The 20,899-nt window shown below is 35.4% G+C and overlaps 1 protein-coding gene and 1 long non-coding RNA gene across 3 annotated transcripts; both read left to right on the top strand.

The window, feature by feature from the left end:
• The first annotated feature begins 2,212 nt into the window (after positions 1-2,212).
• On the top strand, positions 2,213-16,915 carry LOC117907901 (inactive poly [ADP-ribose] polymerase RCD1-like). Of its 2 annotated transcripts, XM_034821586.1 has the most exons (7): positions 2,213-2,300; positions 2,828-4,055; positions 4,507-4,754; positions 5,184-5,287; positions 6,845-7,030; positions 7,129-7,224; positions 16,495-16,915. In XM_034821586.1, exons 2-7 carry the CDS (start codon positions 2,959-2,961, stop codon positions 16,561-16,563), a joined length of 1,800 nt encoding a protein of 599 aa, XP_034677477.1. In that variant the 5' UTR covers positions 2,213-2,300; positions 2,828-2,958; the 3' UTR covers positions 16,564-16,915. The 2 variants fall into 2 exon arrangements, with proteins under 2 accessions (XP_034677477.1, XP_034677484.1); XM_034821593.1 differs by lacking the exons at positions 6,845-7,030; positions 7,129-7,224; positions 16,495-16,915 and adding an exon at positions 6,407-6,828.
• Positions 16,916-17,664: 749 nt separating this feature from the next.
• On the top strand, positions 17,665-19,794 carry LOC117907918. The gene is made up of 2 exons (XR_004650089.1): positions 17,665-18,148; positions 18,418-19,794. It is a non-coding gene; the product is annotated as an uncharacterized LOC117907918 (long non-coding RNA).
• Positions 19,795-20,899: the final 1,105 nt, after the last annotated feature.

The raw sequence follows: 20,899 nt of genomic DNA, 5'->3' as shown, positions 1-20,899 counted from the left end.
GTTCGACCAATGAATCGTGTATATCGGTAATTTTTTTGGTTTAATGACGATTCTATTATAAAAATATTGTTAAAAAAAACACGACGAAAAAAAATAAGAGGAAGACAAGAAAAAAAAACAACTAAATGAAAAGGAAAAAAAAAGAAAAAAAAGGAAAAAATAAAGAAGGATGGACTAAAGGGGATTAAGAGGAAGAAGAAGAGAAAAAAAAATATGAGAAATAAAAAAAGAAAGGCCATAGGAAAGAGAAGGAAAAAAGAGAAAAAATAAAAATAAATAAAGAGTGAAGGTAAAGTCGAAGAAAAAGAAAAAGGTGAATTCAAAATTCACTAATTATGTTTATTTTTATTTAAAAAAAAGGTGGGAAAAAGAAAGGAAAAAGTGTGTTTCTTACGTTTACTTGGAAATATACGTAACTCATCTTTTAATATTTAATTGAAAAACATTTGTTAGTTTATGTATTTTTAGGCCAAGATTCGTAATCAATGTTAATTTTGACTTGATAAAACTTTGAAGCATAAACAGAGCTTGATGTTAGAATTCCACAAATGCCCCTCCAACGGTGACACTTGAAATTGAGAAATGGAAGCTTCTTCCTCTCCCCGTCTGTGACTCACCCCTTCACTGACATTCCTATCTTGCAACCAATCAAAAGCCAAGAGTGACGCAGTATCCGCACAGCGGGGTAACCCTAGTTAGTGGGCCACCCTTGCTTTCCGCCCAAGCAAAAAATCCGACCTGGACCGCCGACTTGGGGATGACTCCGTCAGTAGTCCATATTAACGACGTCGTTTTCGAATCACTGTTCCTCGTTTTCGCGAGTTAGGGTTTCTTCAATCCACGGCTGTGTGGCCTCTGAATGCCTTCTCATGAAAATCGCACCAAATCTGCTTTTTCAGTCCTCGGAGGTAAAGATTTCCCATCCTTTAGATCGCTTTCGATCCTAAAGTTTCTATTTTTTTTGTTACCTTAGATGTTCTGAATCGAATTTTTTATTTTTAGGCTCTGATTTTGTTATACTTTCTTTCCTTCTGGATCTTGATTTTGTAAGGGAATCGCTCCAGTCGGGGGTTGATTCTGATCCAAAGGCGTCGTTTATGAGTTTTAAAATGGCTTCCGGTAATTGATGTTAATTGGAGATGATTTTGATCTAACAATGTCATTTATGAGTTTTGGAATCGGTTCCGGTATTTGATGTTAATTTTTGGGGATTTAGTGTTATTTTCCATCAGAGTCGTGAAAAATCATGACCGTGCAATTAGCTTTATGGTCTGTTTGCTTGCCGTCATATCCAAGGGAAATTGAGGCTCAGGTTGTTTGGGAAGAAAACTTTTTCCTAGGAAAGTTAGAAAATTTTGGCCCCCAGATGTAATCGGAGAAAAATTGATAGCTTTTCCTCAAGCTTGACAAAGGATTATCCACTTTTGGGGGAAATTTTCCTGGGAATTATTTTTCCTTGAAACAATTGGAGCCAAGAGAAAATTGAATTCTGAATATTACGTTTTATGCTTTTTTCCCTTTTCCTCTTTGTTTTTTTTGGTTCAGTAATTGATGTTGATTTTTGGGTTTAATTTGGGGATTTTTTTTTTCATCAGAGCACTGAAATCTTGTGATGGTGCAATTAGTTTTGTGGTCTAACGAAAATCAAGTCTCTGCTTGTTTCACAGGGAAATTTTTCCTAAGAAAATCAATTTCAAATTTTGAAGAGGTTCTTTTCCCCTTAGGGCAATTGGAGATAAATTGATAAATTTTCCTTGAACTTTGAAGGGAAATATCCATTTTTGGGGGAAATTTTTTTGGCAATCATGTGAAACAGTTGGAGACAAGAAAAAAAAATTGAATTCTGAGTGTTATATTTTATGTTCTTTTCTTGAATAGGTATTTTGTTTTTCTTTTTTGTTCTGGAACTGGAACTTGAAATCTACTGGTAGTTGAATTATGCTCAAGTGCATTGAATGGGGGTTTTGATTTTCTATGGTCCTGAATAAAGAAAATTGAAAATTAGACTTTTTGACCTCCTTTTTCTTGCATTCCCTTAGCAATCAAACTGGGGATTTAGGGGCTTTGACTTTGTTGATAAAACAGAGCAGGGAATTTTTAGAGATCAGACTTTTCTTTACTTCGGGAATTGCATAAGCTTTTCAAGTAGCCATAGAAGTTTTCTATTTTATTCTTTTGTCTTAGGAGCAACTTTGTTTCTAACTGTAGAGTGACAAAGGAAACTACTCTTCTTCTATGGCTTGCATTATGGTTGGAGAGAATATGAACATGTACAGAATGGCAGCTGACTGCATCACTAGGTATGTATGCAGTATACATTTTCTTTATTATTGGACTCTTGATCATTATGTTGCTATAGGTAGTTGACATTTGCATTGACTGATAATCTTTCTGTTGGAGGCACACTCTAATAAGAAATAATCATGATTGAGCTTTTTAATCTGTGCCACCTTATTCTCTGTTGTGCTACACTGCTATTACTTGATGACTGCTTCTAATGATATTGCACTGCAGCAACGACCTCATTCCCGTACTAGTGCATCATCACCTCTGGCATCATTTTGCTACCATAGGACTGCCATGTTCCTAAAACCATCATAACCACCTCCTTCACAACCATTGCACCATCATCTCACATGCATTGTGTTGCACATATGAATCATGTATCCGTCTGTAATTTCTATTTTGTTTTTTTTTTGGACTGGATGTCCTTTGATGTTGATTTTTGATCACTAATTTCTGCAAATACTTTTATGCTTTCTCATAAAAAAAAATGATTTTCCTATGTTATCCCACATAGTGTAATTGATTAGTTTTTATTGTTCAGGGGTTTTCAGTTATCTTCAGTGGTGTGCTTTGTCTGAGAAAAGGTATCCAACTGTAGGATTGTACATTACTTTGTATCTGAACTGTTGGGGTTAAATCTGTGGATAGGGATTGCTTGCATACAGTGTAGAAATGGAAACAAAACTCGAAAAGGTATTGGATAGTAAAAGCAGAATTGTGGTTGGCTTGAAGAGGAAGCGGGCGGCTCAGTATGCAGCACACTTATCTGCTTTGAACTCAAAGAAAAATAGGCTTTGCAAGCGGAGAAAATTAGATGGGTATAGAATGAATTATGGGCCTAATTTTGAAAAATCTTTGCTTAAAGGTTATTCAAATTTTATGAAAACTGAGCTGCCACAACGCATAATGTTTTATGTAAATGGTGACTGGAATGATTTCCCTCGAAATATCATTACCTTGGTGAGGAAAGATTTTCAGGTCAGGAAGTCATATACTGAGGTTGAACTCAATGGTAATTGCTTTATGCTAGACTTCATGCACATGGTACGGGTAGATATGAAAACAGGTTTACAGCAACCTATTGCTTGGATTGATGAAGCTGGTAACTGCTTCATTCCAGAAACTTTCTCGGGGGAAGATGAAATTCATTACTGCTGCAGGCATGAATATGGTAAAGATCAACAGCTCTTTTTTGGGGAGCCTTATGGGTCTCATGATATCAAATTGCAACTTGAGATTGACATAAAAGGAGTTGGTCACTCTAAATTGGAGGAATGTAGTGGAGAGTCAAATGCTCTTGATAAGCATTTTCTGATTGGTAAAAAACCTGCTAGCAACCGATTTGATGTTGAAGTTGAGGATAGCAATAAAATGTCTGATGTAAAAGTGGATGAGGCTGTTGGAGAAAATCAACAGATAGAGGGAAATTTAATCAGTAGGATTGGATCAAGCCATGGAAGTTTGGATTTTGATACTGTGAGGGACATGTTTACTAGTGGCATGAACTCGCTCATTAGCGCAGACATAATTGAGGTATACCGGGGCTCTAGTGCTTCAATGGAAGCTCGACTAGAGCTTTTTCAGAAGCAGATTGAAATCACTAGCAAGTATCGTGCTGATGCAAATGTTAAATATGCTTGGCTTGCTGCTTCTAAAGAAGCACTATCTAGTATCATGATGTATGGGCTTGGGCATTGTAGACCGTCCAAAGTGAAGCCTGTATATGGCATTGGTGTTCATCTAACAGCTGCAAACTTCTCATATCCCAGGTTTGAATTTTCTTTTCTGATTTGTTAGTTTAGATATATTCTGGAAGCTGCAGGTGTGAATCTATAATAATGATTAGACCTTAATGTTGAAAAAATAATGATCTGATCTTCTTTCCTATACAAAAATTGAATTCTTCTTCCTGGGTGAGCTAGCCATGTCCCCAAAGAGCAGTGATGCTAGAGAAAAGAGGAAAAACTTCTAAAACCACAAAGCAGGGCTCAGAGCCTCCCAATTGGGTCTCCTTAGGTCAATAAGATCTTTACTCGGTAGTGATTTGGTAAAGATCTGCAGTGAATTTTTGGTCACTTGCCTTTGAGGGGTTGTCCATGGTTGAATGTCTTCCTTTCTTTTTTATTACCATCATTACTTCATTGTTATAATAATTAATATCTATTCAATCTTTTTCTAATTTGCTTTTAGATAAGGATTCAGATTTTGTTTGCTTTGCAGTGTAAATTATTGTGATGTTGACGAAAATGGAGTACAGCACATCGTATTATGTCGTGTTATAATGGGAAATATGGAGCTTGTTCATCCTGGATCTGGACAATGTCATCCCAGTAGTGAGAATTTTGACAGTGGAGTAGATGATCTTCAAAATCCGAAACATTATATAATATGGAATATGAACATGAACACACACATCTATCCTGAATATGTTGTTAGTTTCAAGGTTTCTTCCAGGGTTGGTGCTGAAGGTGATGTTTTACCCCTTTAGGTTATCTGTTTGTTTGGTGATTAACTTTACATTTTTTTTTCTCTTGTTAGGATTCAATGGTATCTCATATGTCCTATGCGCTGTCATGCTACTCAATCAATTTATCATATCTTGGCTGAAGCATCAACAAAGAAATCTCTAAGATCATAAATTAATTAGTCTACTTTTTGGCTGGGGGTATGGGGGCTAGGGGTGGAGGGGAAGGGTAAATAGAGGAGGTTGTGTTTGTTTTTGCTTGCCTATTGATGCTTAAGTTCTAGTTTAAATGTAAAAACCTGTAGGGTAGGCTTCCTACATGCAAACTAATCCATAAAGCCAGCCCCAAGTTAGAAGAAGACTCGCAAATTATGGTTCTACTTTTCTGGAACACTTTAAGTGCTTGAGCTAGTACTTGTCATTGTTTCTGCAGGATATCTTATTGGAAATGAGAGCAATTATGACATTTCAGGGGTTACTACTTGTCAAGGGCAGTCTCAAGGCCATTCAAAGTTGGGTTTGCACCCAGTTGGTTTGGTGAGTGTTGCACTTAGAATGAATTGTTTGTGTTCTGTTCTTCTTTGGGTTTGATATTTCACCTTTCTATTGCGTACTATGTTTTGTTTTTATTTCATTTTTTGCTGCCTAGGTAGCAGATAATAACTAAAAACCATGAGATTGGGAAAAAAGCTGATAAGGGCCTGTTTTGATAAACTTTTGATAGCAAATGGTGTTTTGAGAATTTGTTCTGAAAACAAGTTGTCTTTAGAACAAATTTGAGGTGTTTTCAGTTGTTTTTTATGAAGTGTTGTGAGCAACAATTAAAAAGATAGAGAATACTTTGAGACCTCTTGTTTAGCCAGATATGAGGGTCATAATATCGAGCAGTTTGTTCTGGACATTTCTATGTTCTCCTAATGCTAGTATGTTGACATGGGATTTAGGCCAGATATGGTGGTTGTAATATTGAGCAGTGTGTTCTGGACAGTTTTGTGTTCTACTGCTAGCATTTTGACATGGGATTTCAAATAGTAATTATACCAGAATATGTAGTGAGTGTTCTGAATAAGTATGAACAATTTAATGAAAGTTCAGAGATGTTATAACAGTGACAAAAAATGTAAGAGAGAAGAACTACTACATTTCAAATGTAAGTCAGGATTGCATGTGTGCATGTTCTTCAAATGTTTTGACATTAGAAAGAATTGAATGAAGTTATGATAATTAACTGATATTTGAATGCAAAACATAACGAATGCTTATCAGAGATGACATTAGCTGAATGTGATAAATAATTAAAAGGAAATGCAGCGAGTGGCTAAAATAAATGGCATGCCAGGAAGAATTGAATTCAGCAATTATGAACCTATAATTAAGAGATCGAAAAAGTCCGGAAAAAAAATCTACTGTCTGCTGGAATTTAAGGATTGGCTGCATTGGAAGTAAGCTAGTTTCATATTTCACTGCAGCATTGCCTGTTTTTTGTTTTGGTCTTCTATAACTTGCATCCTAGTAAAGGTACAATGCCCCTTCTTTCAAGTGCCATTTACGTAGTTAACTAATTATTTCTTAACACTATGATGTGGTATTTTCGATTATATATTTGGGTTTATCAAAATAATTTGATATAGTTTGACCTTCCCTGCCTGGCTATAGGTTCTTTGGTGTTTGCTGTGGTTCTTTTCTTCATGCAGAAGGTACAGGTCTGAAAAATCTCACACTGAATTGAGAGCCTGATGCCTTGGCTCTGTTGAGCAACTAGTTGGGCACAAGGAGACTTTGAAAAGTGTTACTGTGCATTGTTTAGGCCTAGTGACAAAATATATAGCTGACTAGGATGCTGTATGATAATGGACATTATGCATATTGAACACAAGTGTTCATGCTAGAGTGTCAAGATGATCGTCCATTGCTGTACATGATTATATTCACTTGTTCATATATTGTCGGTGGCCAGGTTTTTAGCTTCTACCCCTTATATTATTGCTAAAAATTTGTTGTTTAATTGACCACTTGATGACATCTGTTTGAAGCTTTTAGCTACTCCTTCTCTATTGGGTTGTCATTTAACTGTTAACATGTGTTATTTCTTAGGGAAATGATTCTCATCCAACTCCAAGTTTAGGAAGATCGCTTGGAAAAGCTACCACTTTGGGTTCAAGCACTCTGAGGGTTCCTAAATCCCCTTGGATGCCATTCCCTATGTTGTTTGCAGCTATCTCAAAGAAGGTTCCTCTAAAAGATATGCAGCTAGTTGATACCCAATATGAACTATTTAGGGTAGGTTCATTAACACAATTATCTGTTTATTTCTATAGTCTGCGTTTGTTGTAAACTATCTAATGCTTGTATTATTCTCTATTTTGACATTTTATCAGCGGAAGAAGATAAGTCGGGCTGATTTTGTTAAAAAGTTGAGGTTGATAGTTGGAGACACTTTGTTGAAGTCCACAATAACCCATCTTCAGTGCAAGGTGAGGGTACAATTTGGCTCTATTAGTGTGGAGATTTTTGGATTTTGTGAGGTTATTTGTGAGTTAAGGATTCCTTCTATATAATTTGTTCTTTTTAAATTGCAACTTAGATAAATAATGTGAAGATCTAAGGCAGTAATTTCTGTATGTTAATGAGATATTTGGGTTACTATATATTTTGACTTCATGGATGATAGACTCCTTAGTCTACATGATCAGATGCTTGTAATTACTAAATGTATGACAACACGCTATATATTATTTATGTATATTTAAATCATTGTTGCTTTGTTTTAAATGCTTTTATATCCTTCTTCTTAAGGGACCCTTTTTGATGGACAAGCCACAAATATATTAACAATGCCTAAATGGGCGCACTAAAGTATATGCATGTATACAAAGATCCCAAAAGGCAAAGAAAAAGGAAGAGAGAAACAAAAAAACAACTCCCTCCCCCTACTTTGAGCTAAGTCAATCAACAAAGTTTATCATGTATATTGAGAAATTTTCTATGTACACTTTAACTTGCTTTGAAAAATTGTACATAAAGGAGACTTTGATTGCTTGGTTTGTCTAATCAATTGTTTCAAATGATCTCTTCCCAACACAAGAGAGGTCTTCTTACTGAAGAGTATATTACCCAAGCCATACCAAACAAAGAGCAAACCAACCATTATAGGATTTTTACTTTTGAGCGATGAAGGAGAATACGATCAACCATTTCTTCTTATACTTTGCACGTATAACATCTAATGGAAAAATATCTATTCCCTCCTTTTGAGTTGGTCTAGCGTCAAGATCCTCTAAACTGCTTCTCATGCAGAGAAGCCACCCTTTATTGGTATCCGTGGGTTCCAGGCTTTGCTTGTGGGGGAATGGCTCTATTGTTCTTGTACACAAAGAGATAAATTACCACACTTAAATTCCACCCAAACCATACTACATTTCTCATCCCTTCAAATTGCCTCTGCATGTATTCTTCAAATAGAAAATTGCATGTGATGAAGCTCCTAGTCATAGATTGGTCTTGAAAAACAAGGGTTCCAAAAGCCTCCTCCCCAGCTTGCTTTGATACCTCATTGGCCTTTGGCAATGGATATACTAAACAATGTAGGGAAGGAATCTCTTAATGATGACCCACCACTCTATATATCTTTCCAAAATTTAACCTTCAGTCCATTACCCACCATGAAACCTGTTCTATTGTTACAAATTTCGCACCCACTTCTAATTGCCTTTTACAACCCCGCCCTATTAGCTTGTCATCTTTATTTGATTTCATTGATTGGTTGGGTTGCAAGGAAGGTGATGGTGTTGTTTTTTATGTATCCCTCTTCTTTTTGGCTTAGGTGCCTTGTATACATCGTGTATACATTTGGCTGCTTTTTTTAGGCGCACTCAATACAATTGCATTTACCTATTAAAAAAAAGGGAAAAAAATCCCATGCCCCTACAACACCATCTTCCCTTTTCTTCACTAAACTTCCCTATAATCACCCCTTCCAAAGTATTCCTTCTTGCTAGTGAATCTCCAACTTCATTTGCTGAGAAGAGCCTTGTTGAGAATGAACCGTTTTCTTATACCAAGGTCTCCATTCTTCTTGTCAATGCAAACAATCTGCTAATTTACTGAATGAGCTTTTTTCTTAAGCTCTTTCCCTAAAAGAAATCTTTTTGGATCTTCTCTAATTTTAGGCTCACCATTTGAGGAATGATAAATAATGACATGGAGTAGATCGACAAATTAAATAAAGGACTTCTTTTAGAGTGAACCTTCCTCCTTTTGAGAGGTATTGTCCTTTCCATATAGCAAGTTTTTATTAAATCTTTTCTCCATTGCATCCTATACCCTTGATGATTTGTAAGGGATGCCCAAAGGCAGACCAATTAAGTAGTTGGGAGCTCCCCTACATTGCTGCCCATAGCAACAACTAGTTTGTCCACATTAGCAAACAACCTCCATAATGAAGAGGTATGGAGAGAGAGGGTATCTTTGCTCTAAACTCCTAGAACTTTGGAAAAAACCAGATGGGATCCCATTAACTAAGAGTCTAGGATAGAGAAGTGAGCTAAAGAGATTGATTGTTTGACATGATTATGTGCCTTCTCAATATCTAGTTTATAAATAATGCCATTGGTGTTGCTCATTAGCCTTTAAATCTATGACCTCATTTTTGTACAGACTGTGGCTAAAACTTTTTTACCCTCAACAAAAATATGTTAATGAACAGAAATCACTTTTCCCACCACTTTTTGTATTGTTTTAGCCAAGAATTTTGCTAGAAGCTTATATAACTCACCCATTGAACTAATTGGTTTAAAATATTTTAGATCCTTTTTTTTTTTTGATAGGTAAAACCAAAATTTTAAATTAAAATATTTTAGATCCTATGGTCCCCTTTCTTATGAACTCACACTAGAAATGTGACATTTAAGCCTCCTTCAAAAGAGCTTGGCTCATAGAACTCTCCAAAAAAACCCAACACCCTACAACATACTTTGTGTTCGAAAAAAGGCAATTTCCCTTGTATTCCCTTGCATTCTGATTTATAATATACACACAAAAGAAGAGTTGACAAGATTCCTTATATTAGGCAACTTGATTTCTAAGGTATATTATGGAATTTACCAAGATTTCTTGGTACAAATTTTTTTCAGGTCAACTGTTGCAAGAAAAGAAAAATATATGGCAGGAAAAAATAATAAGAATACATGTGGATCTTCATACAACAATTTACCCAAAATAATTTGCTGATTTTTGGGCTATTCTTTTAACACTTCTCAAGCTGATGCAAAGATATTTTGCATCCTCAGCATGTTTAAGATTGCATAAAATGTGGACTATGTAGGCCTTGTTAATATGTTTGCCAACTATTTGCAAGAGGTGATGTACGGAGTAATCTATCTTCACATGCTTAGTTTGGTCATGATGAATGAGGTTATGAGCTACATTTATAGCAACTTTGTTATCACAATATGGCTTTATGGGTTCTTTCAAAGTGATGCCAAGGTCTATAAGAATGATCTTTATTTAGAGTAGTTCTCAAATCTTTTCATCTTTATTGAATTGTTCCATAGCGAGAATCCTATGACAGTTGAGTTTTTCCTTATTCGATGTGACTTTGTTTTTGTACTCCTTTGTAAGAGGAACTTTACTGAGTTGGCATTGCTCTCTTGTGTGGAAAAAGTGGTGGAAAGTTTGCCTTGTGCCCTTTTTGGATGCTTTGGATGAAAAGAAACAGGAGAACTTTCGAAGATGCAAAACAATCAGAACAAGCAATCAAGTCCTCCATTTGTTCATGATAGCCATGGAGGTGTTTAGTTGTCTATTGAGGAGGGCTATTAGTGGGGGCTACTTATCTGGTTGGAGGGTGAGAGGGAGGAGTGGTGAGGGGATTCTAATCTCGCACTTGTTATTTGTTGATGATACATTGGTATTTGGTGAGGCGTCTCAAGACCAGATGACTTATCTAAGCTGACTTCTCATGTGGTTTAAGGCTTGCTCAGGTTTGAGAATCAATCTGGAGAAAAGCGAGTTAATTCCGGTGGGCAGGGTGCATAATATAAAGGACTTGGCCTTGGAGTTGGGGTGTAATGTGGGTGGTCTCCCTTCTTGCTATTTGGGTATGCCTTTGGGGGCCCCCTTCAAATCAGTGGCGGTGTGGGATGGTGTTGAAGAGAGATTTCGAAAAAGGCTACCAATGTGGAAGAGACAGTATATCTCAAAAGGGGGGAGACTCACTCTAATCCGAAGCACTTTATCTAGCATGCCTATCTATTTCATGTCCCTTTTTTGTATGCCAAGAAAAGTGAGGCTGAGATTGGAGAAGATTCAGATGGATTTTCTTTGGGGTGGTGGAGCTCTTGTGCAAAAACCACATCTTGTTAAGTGGAACATGATTTGCTTGGTAAAAATGAAAGGTGGTTTGGGTGTGAGAAATCTAGCTTTGATGAATATAGCTTTCTTAAGCAAGTGGAAAAGTCATCAGTCACAAGTATGGTGAAGAAGATGGGGGGTGGTGCTCCCGTGCAGTGAGTGAGAGGTATGTTGTGGGATTGTGGAAAACAATTAGGAAGGAGTGGATTTATTTGAGTGGTAGGTTGGCCTACCAAGTGGGTAATGGGTAGAGAGTGAGATTCTGAATGGACAAGTGGTGTGGAGATGAGCCACTTTGTGAGTCCCCTTATTTTCCATTTCTTTGTCTAATGAAGCTTGGTGTCGGGTGTTTGGAACCTTGATGATGATGGGGGCGGTTAGACCCCTCTTTTCTCAAGGGCGTTTAATGATTGGGATGTAGAGTTGGTGGAGCCTTTTTTTGCAGAAGATCCAAGTTTTTAGGGTGCAAAAGGAGGTGGAAGATAGAGTGATTTGGATAGCTTCAAGGTGTGGCACCTTTACGGTCAAGTCCCTTTATTCTATCTTGGAGCCTAAGATTCTCCTTTGTTCCCTAGTGGTGGTATTTAGAGGGCGAGTGTGCCTCCTAAGGTGACTTTCTTTGCTTGGGAGGCTTCTTAGGGGAAAGTCTTAACTTTGGACCAACTTCAAAGGAGGGGACACTCGTTGGCAAATAGGTGTTTTCTATGCCTTTCTAAAGTAGAGACGGTGGATCACCTTCTTCTTCATTGTGCAAAGACTCTGGTTCTGTGGAATTTTCTCTTCTCCCTCTTTGGTGTGACTTGGATTCTTTCTTGTTCAGTGAAAGAAACTCTTCTTGGGTGACATGTGGCTTTTGTGGGGAAAGCTCGTAAAAAGGCTTGGCAAATGGACCCTTTATGTATATTTTGGACAGTCTGGAAGGAAATGAATATGTTAGCATTTGGTAATGAGGAGCTTTCGTTTCAAAGATTGAAAAATTCTTTTGTATGTAATCTTTGGTCTTGGGTTAGGATGTCTATAGTTTTGAGCCCTTCTTCGCTTGTAAGCTTCATTGATTGGTTAGACTCTAAGGGCAAGTGATGTTTTTTGTTTCTATCCCTTCCCCTTCGGTTTGAGCCTTTTGGCTTCTTTTGTATACTCCCTGTATACTCTGAGGGCATTGCTTTTGGTGCTTCCTCTTTTCTATATATACATCTTTTTTATCTATCAAAAAAAAAAAAAAAAAAGGCAATCAAGTCCTCCATTATGTGTGTCTTTTTGGATTGGGATTAGATGTTCATAGATGATTGTTCTATGACCATGATAGGCTTTGTTGATTGGTTGGGTGCTAATTAAGGATAGAACAATTGTTTTTTGTTGGCTTTCTTTACTTTTGTTCATTTGATGCGCATTTTGTATACATCATGTGGACTTTGGTGTGCTCTTTATCAGGTGCTTTTAATATATATCCTTATTTTGTCTATTGGGGGAAAAAAAATTACTTGTTGCTTTTTAGCTTTTCAAGTAACTAGATTTCCTTTTAAGAAGGTACAAATTGACCTTTTATCGACAATTGATCTAGCCTAATTAGCATCATCGTAAGCTTCAAATTTTATATTTCCATTCTTTGAAATAAGATTTCCTTGCTTGGTGTAGACTTTAGATGACGTAGGATTTTGTATGTTAACTTCATGTGAGATTCATGTGGTGAATGCATGAATTGGCTTACTACAACTATGCTGTTTGCAATGTCTGGTCGGGTGTGAGATAAATAAATTAATTTCTCTACTAATTTTTGATATAGGCTGCAGTCTATGATATCATCCTCCATTTTCCCTCATGGTTTATGATTTTGCTGAATTGGAGTCTTTGTTTGTTGGTTTACACCCTAGCATCCTTGTTTCCCTTAGCAAATCAAGGGTATATTTTTGTGGGGAAATAGACATTCCTCCTTTTGAGTGTGCCTCTTCAATCGTGAGGAAATACTTTAGACTCCATAGATCCTTGATCTTAAATTCATTGGACAGGTAAGTTTTAGTCTTTGAATTTTCCCCTCATCATTTCTAGTAACGGTAATGTCATCCACATAAATTGTCAAGGCAGTTAGCTTACCAAAGGAAATACTTTATCATTGAATTTATGAATCTCCCAAACCATGGGTCTTGGGGACCCTTTATGTTCATAAAGGGGCTTCTTAGTAGGTTTGCAAACTTTGTTCTTCCAAACCTTGTCATCAAACTTAGGTGGGTTATCCTTGTATAGCTCTTCTAAGACTTCATGTAAGAAAGTATTGTCATATGAAATTGCTGCAAGATGTAGTCAAGATTAGCAGCTAAATACAATAGAATATGAATAGTGTTTATTTTTTTCTACAGGTATAAAAGTCTCTTGGTAGTCAATACTATAAGTTAGGGTGAATTCCTTGGCTACCAAGCTAGACTTATACCTTTTACTACCCCATCAGCCTTGTATTTAATTGTGAAAATCTACTTACAACAGCTTACTATTTTCCCCCCTTTGGGAACCGCAATCATATCCTGTGTGTCATTCTTTTTCTAAGTCATGCATCTCATCATTAATTGCTTTCCTCTAATTCTTTTGTCTAACTGCCTCTTAGACTGTTTTGAATTTCAATAGAAGACATTTGGGTAATAAATGCTTGGTATGTAGAAAATAAACGATGCAATGAGGTAAAATTTGAAATAGGATATAGAGTGCATTTTGTAGTGCCTTTTCTTAATGCAATGGACTAACTCAAATCATCATAGAAATTAGAATGAATATTTTCATTACTTGATTCATGGTTGGATGATGGGATATGAGATGATGCTTTAGATTGTCCTTTCCTTGAATACACTTTTAGTTTAAAGGTGTTTTCTGGTAGCGTAAACTAAAAGTGTATGCTGTTCGCATGTGTTCCCTTTCCTTATGCTACTTCTCATGTTCATTGGTTGGAATCCCAATGGGAAAATCTTCTAAAATTTTCTCATAGTTTAGCATTGCTTCAAAAAAAATCTGCTAGAATTTCTCATGTTTACTGGCTGATTCATCAGAGGGATCCAAGGTTAGAACATTTGAAACTGCAGAGAATATTGGTGTAAAATTTGATCATTATGGGGCTGAAAAATCTTGGACAATAGGGAAAATTGATGTGAAATCTAAGGTAGAGGCATTTGGCACATCATCCGATTTTGGAAGGACACATCCCGCATTCCTACCATTCCTAGGAAAAATTTCTACAGCTTATCTTCAATTCTTCCAACCTCCCCCTTAAGATAGGTGTAAAATATAGGGTTGACATTCAAAGAAGGTGAAATCCATGGCGATAATATGATCTTTTTGTCGGAGGGTGGTAGCATTTATATCCCTTTTGAGTGGATTAATATCCAAGGAAGACACACCTAAGACCTCTTGGGTTAAGTTTATGAGTTTATCTCTAGATTGTTTGGGATTGTGAATGAAGGATACACCACCCAATATTTATACCTTAAAGTTGGGAAAAGAAGAGAGTACTGTTATGAGGTATTTGAAGCCAAGGATTCAAGAAGACATTTGATTTATGAGGAATGTAGTCAAAATGGCTTCCCTCCAACATGATTTTGAAACATTCATTTGAAAAAATAAAGACCTAGCAACTTCCAAGATATGTCTATTTTTTCCTCCTTGCTATCGTATTTTGTTGTGGGGTATACATGAAGATTGATGCACAATGCCTTCATTTTGGAGATAAGTGACAAGATCATGATTGAAGTATATCCTCTCACTATCTGACCTTAAAGTATGGATTTTGGTACCAAATTGGGTACAAACCAATTTGTAGAATAATGGGAAAGTGGAACTATAGTGTAGTCATTAATGAAGGTAACAAATCATCTAGACCCTGAAATATTTGGAATTTTAGAGAGTGCCCAAACATCTGTGTATATTAAACTAAAAACAGAAGTTTGTTTTGCATTTTTTTATTAGAAAAGGTACATGATGGTGTCTTGCAAACTCACAAACCCTGCAATGAAAGTCATGGGATTTAGTTTTGCTAAAAAATGTGGGAAACATATTTTATATACAAGAATAAGTTGTTTTAAGGGATTGTGCATTTAAATTACACACAATACTCACTAAGAATATTGCATGTCTGACCTGATTAGAAAAATACAAAAATGAATGTTGCATGTCTGTATAGTTCCCAGATTTTAGGTATCCATCTCTTTCAGCAAGAGTGATGATCCATTGTGGTGTTGTTGCACCCAAATCCAAAAGTTGTAGGGCTTTTCTTCTATAAGTTGTGGATGATTTTGGCTATCCACAGAGTGCATGGGGTAAGAAAATTTTCCTTTAGTTTGGAGGTGACTCGTCCCTTTAATCAATATGGTTTTCTGGTGTGAGAAATTGGACCCAGTTTTGTTGACATCGTAGAATTCCTTTCTCCTTTTTAACAAATCATTTATTTTGGAAAAATAAACATTTAGCTCATAACTCATTTCGGAATAAATCTGATATTCGAGGATTTATCCTCTAAAACTTCTTCTATCATGTGAATTATTTTTAACTTCTTGGGTGTGGAATAGAGGATGCTGTAGTTCATTGGATAGCAGACTGGGATCACATATTCACCATCACAAGTTAATCTTAGATTATATATTGAGATCAAGCAACTAGTATCTGCATGATAGGATTTACTTTAGGAATTCCCTTGTATATCATATATCATAGATGGAAAATAAGGACATGATTCTTTCTAAAATAGAGTTCAAAGTATTCGTTACACATAGGCATCTGCATAGGATCCTTCCTATAGGCAAAAGACATGTAAACATGATAAAGGGCTCAAATAGATTGTTGCTGCATGATCAGGATTTACTAACTAGGAGTGAATTGCAAACATATATGAAAATAAATTGATTCCATTCTTTCTGAAACAGAATTTGAAGTTTTTGTATCTACATCTGTATACAATTCTTTATAGGACAAAAGACATAAACAAGACGAAGCTTCGTTATTTTAGATCAGGCTTAAATAAAATCCATTTAAGATATTTCAATATTTTGTATTTAGCTACTAAAGTAATTGCCCTGCATGATCTTACTTCCCATTGAATAAGATTCTGCCACAGAAGGTGAGTAAGAAAAATACATTTCTTCCTCCTTCCACTGAAATAATTTTGTTTACATGATGTCAATGCTTCATACCTGAGGTGGATTTGGTTACTTCCAAGAAAATCAATCATTGGAAATGATTTCAGACAACATTGCTTCAGATGGTAATAGCTGTTCCAGCAGGAGCGTTAATTTTGGGAACCTTTCCCTGTTTCCACCTCTTATATTTGAGTTGATAATTGTTTTAATCTTTTGGACTACTTGTGAAATCTGGCCGTTTTTTCTTCCATTTGAACAAATCTTTCTGTCTATGCTTTGTAGGTTCCATCAAAAACATCATGTGATCTTGAAGCGCCAAAGCAGGAGCTGGAAAGTTCTGGGAGCCTCTAATTCACCCTAGTACATTTATTTTTGAATATGGTATGTTGGTTTAACTGCAGGTGTTCTTATGTGTTTGAAGACAAGAGCTTAAATGGTTATTTTCCAGAAATGAGTCGACATCAATTTGTGAATATGATGGGCCTGGCTAAATGATGTTAGGTTTTTAGGTTTATGGGAACTGCCAGTAGTTTTTATTTTTTATTATATTGTCAGTGAAGATTATCTATGACTTGTTGAATTGAGACGTGGTAATTAGCATAATTAATGGAGCTTTTTCTTGTGGTGTGTTACCATAGTCGGTGGTTGACATTGCTTAAGTTTACTGCAAATAAATATGGATTGTGCAATGTATTTAGATTAACTTATCTTTGTATCTCCTGCTGATAGCTCCCTTATTAGAATATGCTGTGTTTTCTTGGAAAGGTATTGTTTTTCCCTCTGAAATATCCAAAGGTTTGGTCATTATATGGAACGGATATGTACCTGAAGAGTGTCTTTTAACTGTTGTGGGACAGAATTCTTCCATCATGTGCTTCCCGGGGCACCTTAATTGATGGTACTTATTTGATCTCTAAATATATTTCTAATAGTATTAAAGAATCTCTTTGAATGCTGCTGTATATCGCATCTTCTTATGTGTCAAGTACCATGCCACGAGTTTGTGTTTCCTTTCTTGGGCAAGAAACTTGTGCTTTCTGACTGATTTGAATTCCAAGTCAAGACTGGTGTGATCTTTGACTTAGCACTGGTGATAAGGGAATAAGTGGGCTGCATTGCTTGGCCTACTGCTAATTGATTGTGGTGCTGGGTGAAGTTGTTCTTCACCTTGCTTGCATTATATTATGGAAGGGTTGTTCAGACACTATATTTGGGAAAAGGTCCTAACAGGCCTGAGGATTGATATTACTATATCTAGCCTCTGTCCAAATCATACATGAGATTTGAGGTTTGACGGTTATGATCACTTGAATATATCTATCTATCTATCTATCTATCTATATATATATATGCTTGCATATTTTGAATCTTATAGGTGGATAGTATCGAGGCAGTGCTAATTCGGTGAATCACTGGTTTTGAGACTATCTGGTATGTCATAATGTTGATTACTGGGTAATAATTTGATTCACTCTGATGAATGTATGAATGTTTTAATGTGGATATATACAAATATTTTAACTGCAATGTATTTTTTTCCCTGTAATTTATGGAAATTTTGACTAAAGACCGCATTTATTAAATGCAGTTGCTGCAAGTTTAAAAGATATTGTAGTTTTGCAATAAATTCTGAGATTTTTGAGATTTAACCTATAACAATAGACCATCTACAAGTTTTGAAAATATTTTTTAAAGATATGCAGATTGTATGACGAGCTTTAGATAGTGAATTATGAATCTTGTCTTGTTAATAAATAGTTGGCTATTTTGCTGCTTGAATAGCATAATGTGTTCTTTGCAGTCAAATTGTTGAGTGTTTTAGAAGAGTATATCTTTATGGAAGTTTTCTTCTAATTTCTTTTACATTTGTTTGGCAATAGGTTAAAGAAATGGGAAGTCAAGGGCATGGGTTCATGATGTGACACCATCCCCTGAGGTAAACACCATGTTCTTAGAACAATCTCGGGGCAAATTGGGCTGGTTGAGCCCTCAGCCCCATCCTGTCCATAAGAATATATGAATTCCAGAACTGGTATACGGTTTGGGTTGGGCAGATAGAGCCCCCCATCAATCCTTCTATATGAATATATATTGAATTCCTAAACCCACATTGGGCTAGGTTTTGCCAATTGGGCAGCTTTACTGAATGATGATTCCCTGTTTTCCAACCGCAAGAAACCATCTGATTTTGGCTTCCTTTAAAAGCAGGAATGGTCGACTTCCACTCCACCTTTCTAAGAAAGTGAAACTGAAAGGAAAGAAAAAATTTTCAAATGTTCTATCAGGTATATGTATTCAAAAGCTCAATGTTCATGTTTCATCTTCATTGAATCATGCATCTCCAACTCATAATGTACAAAGCACAAGAATGTATTTGAGCTTTGAGCTTTGAGGATTGTAATAGTTGCTTCCTAGAATTGATGTAGGCAGTGAAGATAAAACATCAACCAAAATGAGACAAATGGGTTAGGTTAAGGAGTGGAGAGGCTATAGGAGAACTGGGTTTGTGGGGGATTTGTACATCATTTCATTTTTTGTGTGTATGGTTTGGTATCTGTCAATTAAATTTTTGTTTGGAAGTAATTAGTAGGGGGTAGTAGAATTGGTTGACACAATTGATGTGGAAACATGTGCTGGCAAGAATGCCAAATCTTGACAAAATCAAGACTAAAATAGGAAGACTAGTGATGAAGGCTAGTAATAGACAAGAATAGAAGGTATAGATGGATGGTGGAGGTGGTTGGGGATAAAAGAAAGATTAATGAGGCATAAGGATCAAGGATATGACGAGAGAGAAATGACAAATCACAAAGGTAGATTGATTCTATATATTTAGTCTAAATTGAGCTTTTTAGACTAGGAGTCAGAAAATATGACACATTTCAACTTGTATTATTTCATTTATTTTTTCTCTTTAACTTGCTCGTACTGTTGCCCAATTCCTCCAAATTGGAGGCGCATTGAGATTTGGTCAATTCCAGCAAGTCAAGACCATCATGGCTTGCTCATCAATGGGCTGAGTGGTATGGTAGATTGAGTCGTTAGCCTCTGGTATAGCTGTGCAATATCTCTGCATTATCCACGAAACAAAGCATCAATATTGTATTAAGATGTTTTGGAGGAGAAACGTATTTGGGCATGCTTAATGGGACCCTTATAAAAGCATGGTAGCAAGAGTAGAACAGTGAAAGCAGATTGAAACAATGGCAATCAAATGAAACAAATGGGAGGAGAAGATGCTCGACCTAGTCAAGGAGGGGCTATGAAAAGTGATTGCAATGCATAGGTGATTATAGAAAAAATGGAGAAAGGACGAGAAGCAATTGAACAGTTGAAAAAGTTTGTGCAAAGGCTGTTAATAGAATGGATCGAGTGGGTGACAATCTCATACGTTTATAAACATTAAAAACACAACACAAGTCAATATGCACTAACTCCAAATATTCTTCGACTCTTTATTTTTTACTTTTAAAGGGTCTTTTGGTTATTTTATTTTTTGTACAAGAGTTGTAGACGAGAATCCATCCTAGAATCATAATTTCCAATGATCTTGAATTAACAGGTGTTTGGATTTTGTTTAAATTAATGACGTAGTTGTAGATGTTAAAGGTATGTTTCCTTAGTGTTAGGTATTTCCTTTTTTTTAATGAAATTTAGAGTTTGTTTGGTCATGTGATTTAAAAATAATTTTTTATTTTTAAAAACAGAAAACTAGTTTTAAAAATTCTTAATACTACTTGGTTGTTGTATTTTGAAAACAACTTTTAAAAACAAAGTGAGATAGAAAATAATTTTTAGAAAATAAATGTAAGTTGTTTTCACCCGTTTTAAAAAACAGAAGGAAAATCTTTTACTTTTAAAGGGTCTTTTGGTCATTTTATTTTTTGTACAAGAGTTGTAGACGAGAATCTATCCTAAAATCATAATTTCCAATGATCTTGAATTAATCGATGTTTGGATTTTGTTTAAATTAATATGCCGCAGTTGTAGATGTTAAAGGTATGTTTCATTAGTGTTAGGTATTTCCCTTTTTAATGAAATTTAGAGTTTGTTTCGTCATGTGATTTAAAAATAATTTTTTATTTTTAAAAACAGAAAACTAGTTTTAAAAATTCTTAATACTGCTTGGTTGTTGTATTTTGAAAACAAAGTGAGATAGAAAATAGTTTTTAAAAAATAAATATAAGTTGTTTTCACCCGTTTTTAAATACAAAAGGAAAACATAGAAATTAAAAAAAAAATCATAAAAAAATAAAATAAAATTGAACATGATATCATTCCCTTTGAGTAATGTGCTCGATTCATTAATAAGTCTAACAATTTTTAAAAATAATTTAGAACTCAAAAAATGAACCAATTAATACTAAAAAATTTATTGGCAAAAATTGGTTTCATTGTTTTCCAACTATATAAAATCATTATTTTTTGATTTTTTTTGGCTAAGCAAATTAATTTCAAATTAAATAAGACTTAACGAGTCTAGCAATTTTTAAAAATAACTTAAAACTCAAATAAAGAGCCAATTAATACCTCGATTTATAGACAGAAATTGGTTTAAAGTGATTCTATTGTTTTTCTTTTACATAGAATCATTATTATATATTTTTTTTTAAACAAATAACTAAAACAAGACTAATGTTTAGATTCATTATTAAGTTAGTAATTTTTTAAAATAATTTGAAACTCA

The sequence above is a fragment of the Vitis riparia genome, chromosome 2 (genome assembly GCF_004353265.1).
Source record: "Vitis riparia cultivar Riparia Gloire de Montpellier isolate 1030 chromosome 2, EGFV_Vit.rip_1.0, whole genome shotgun sequence".
NCBI classification, from domain to species: Eukaryota; Viridiplantae; Streptophyta; class Magnoliopsida; order Vitales; family Vitaceae; genus Vitis; species Vitis riparia.
This window is presented reverse-complemented; position numbering and strand designations above follow the sequence as displayed.

What these genes read in the sequence shown, in the direction of transcription:
- LOC117907901 (XM_034821586.1), top strand. Translation starts at nt 2,959, where the DNA reads ATGGAAACAAAACTCGAAAAGGTATTGGATAGTAAAAGCAGAATTGTG. An exon ending in TTCCAGGGTTGGTGCTGAAG is followed by an intron (nt 4,755 to 5,183) that starts GTGATGTTTTAC and finishes TTGTTTCTGCAG; the next exon opens with GATATCTTATTGGAAATGAG. An exon ending in CCCAATATGAACTATTTAGG is followed by an intron (nt 7,031 to 7,128) that starts GTAGGTTCATTA and finishes ACATTTTATCAG; the next exon opens with CGGAAGAAGATAAGTCGGGC.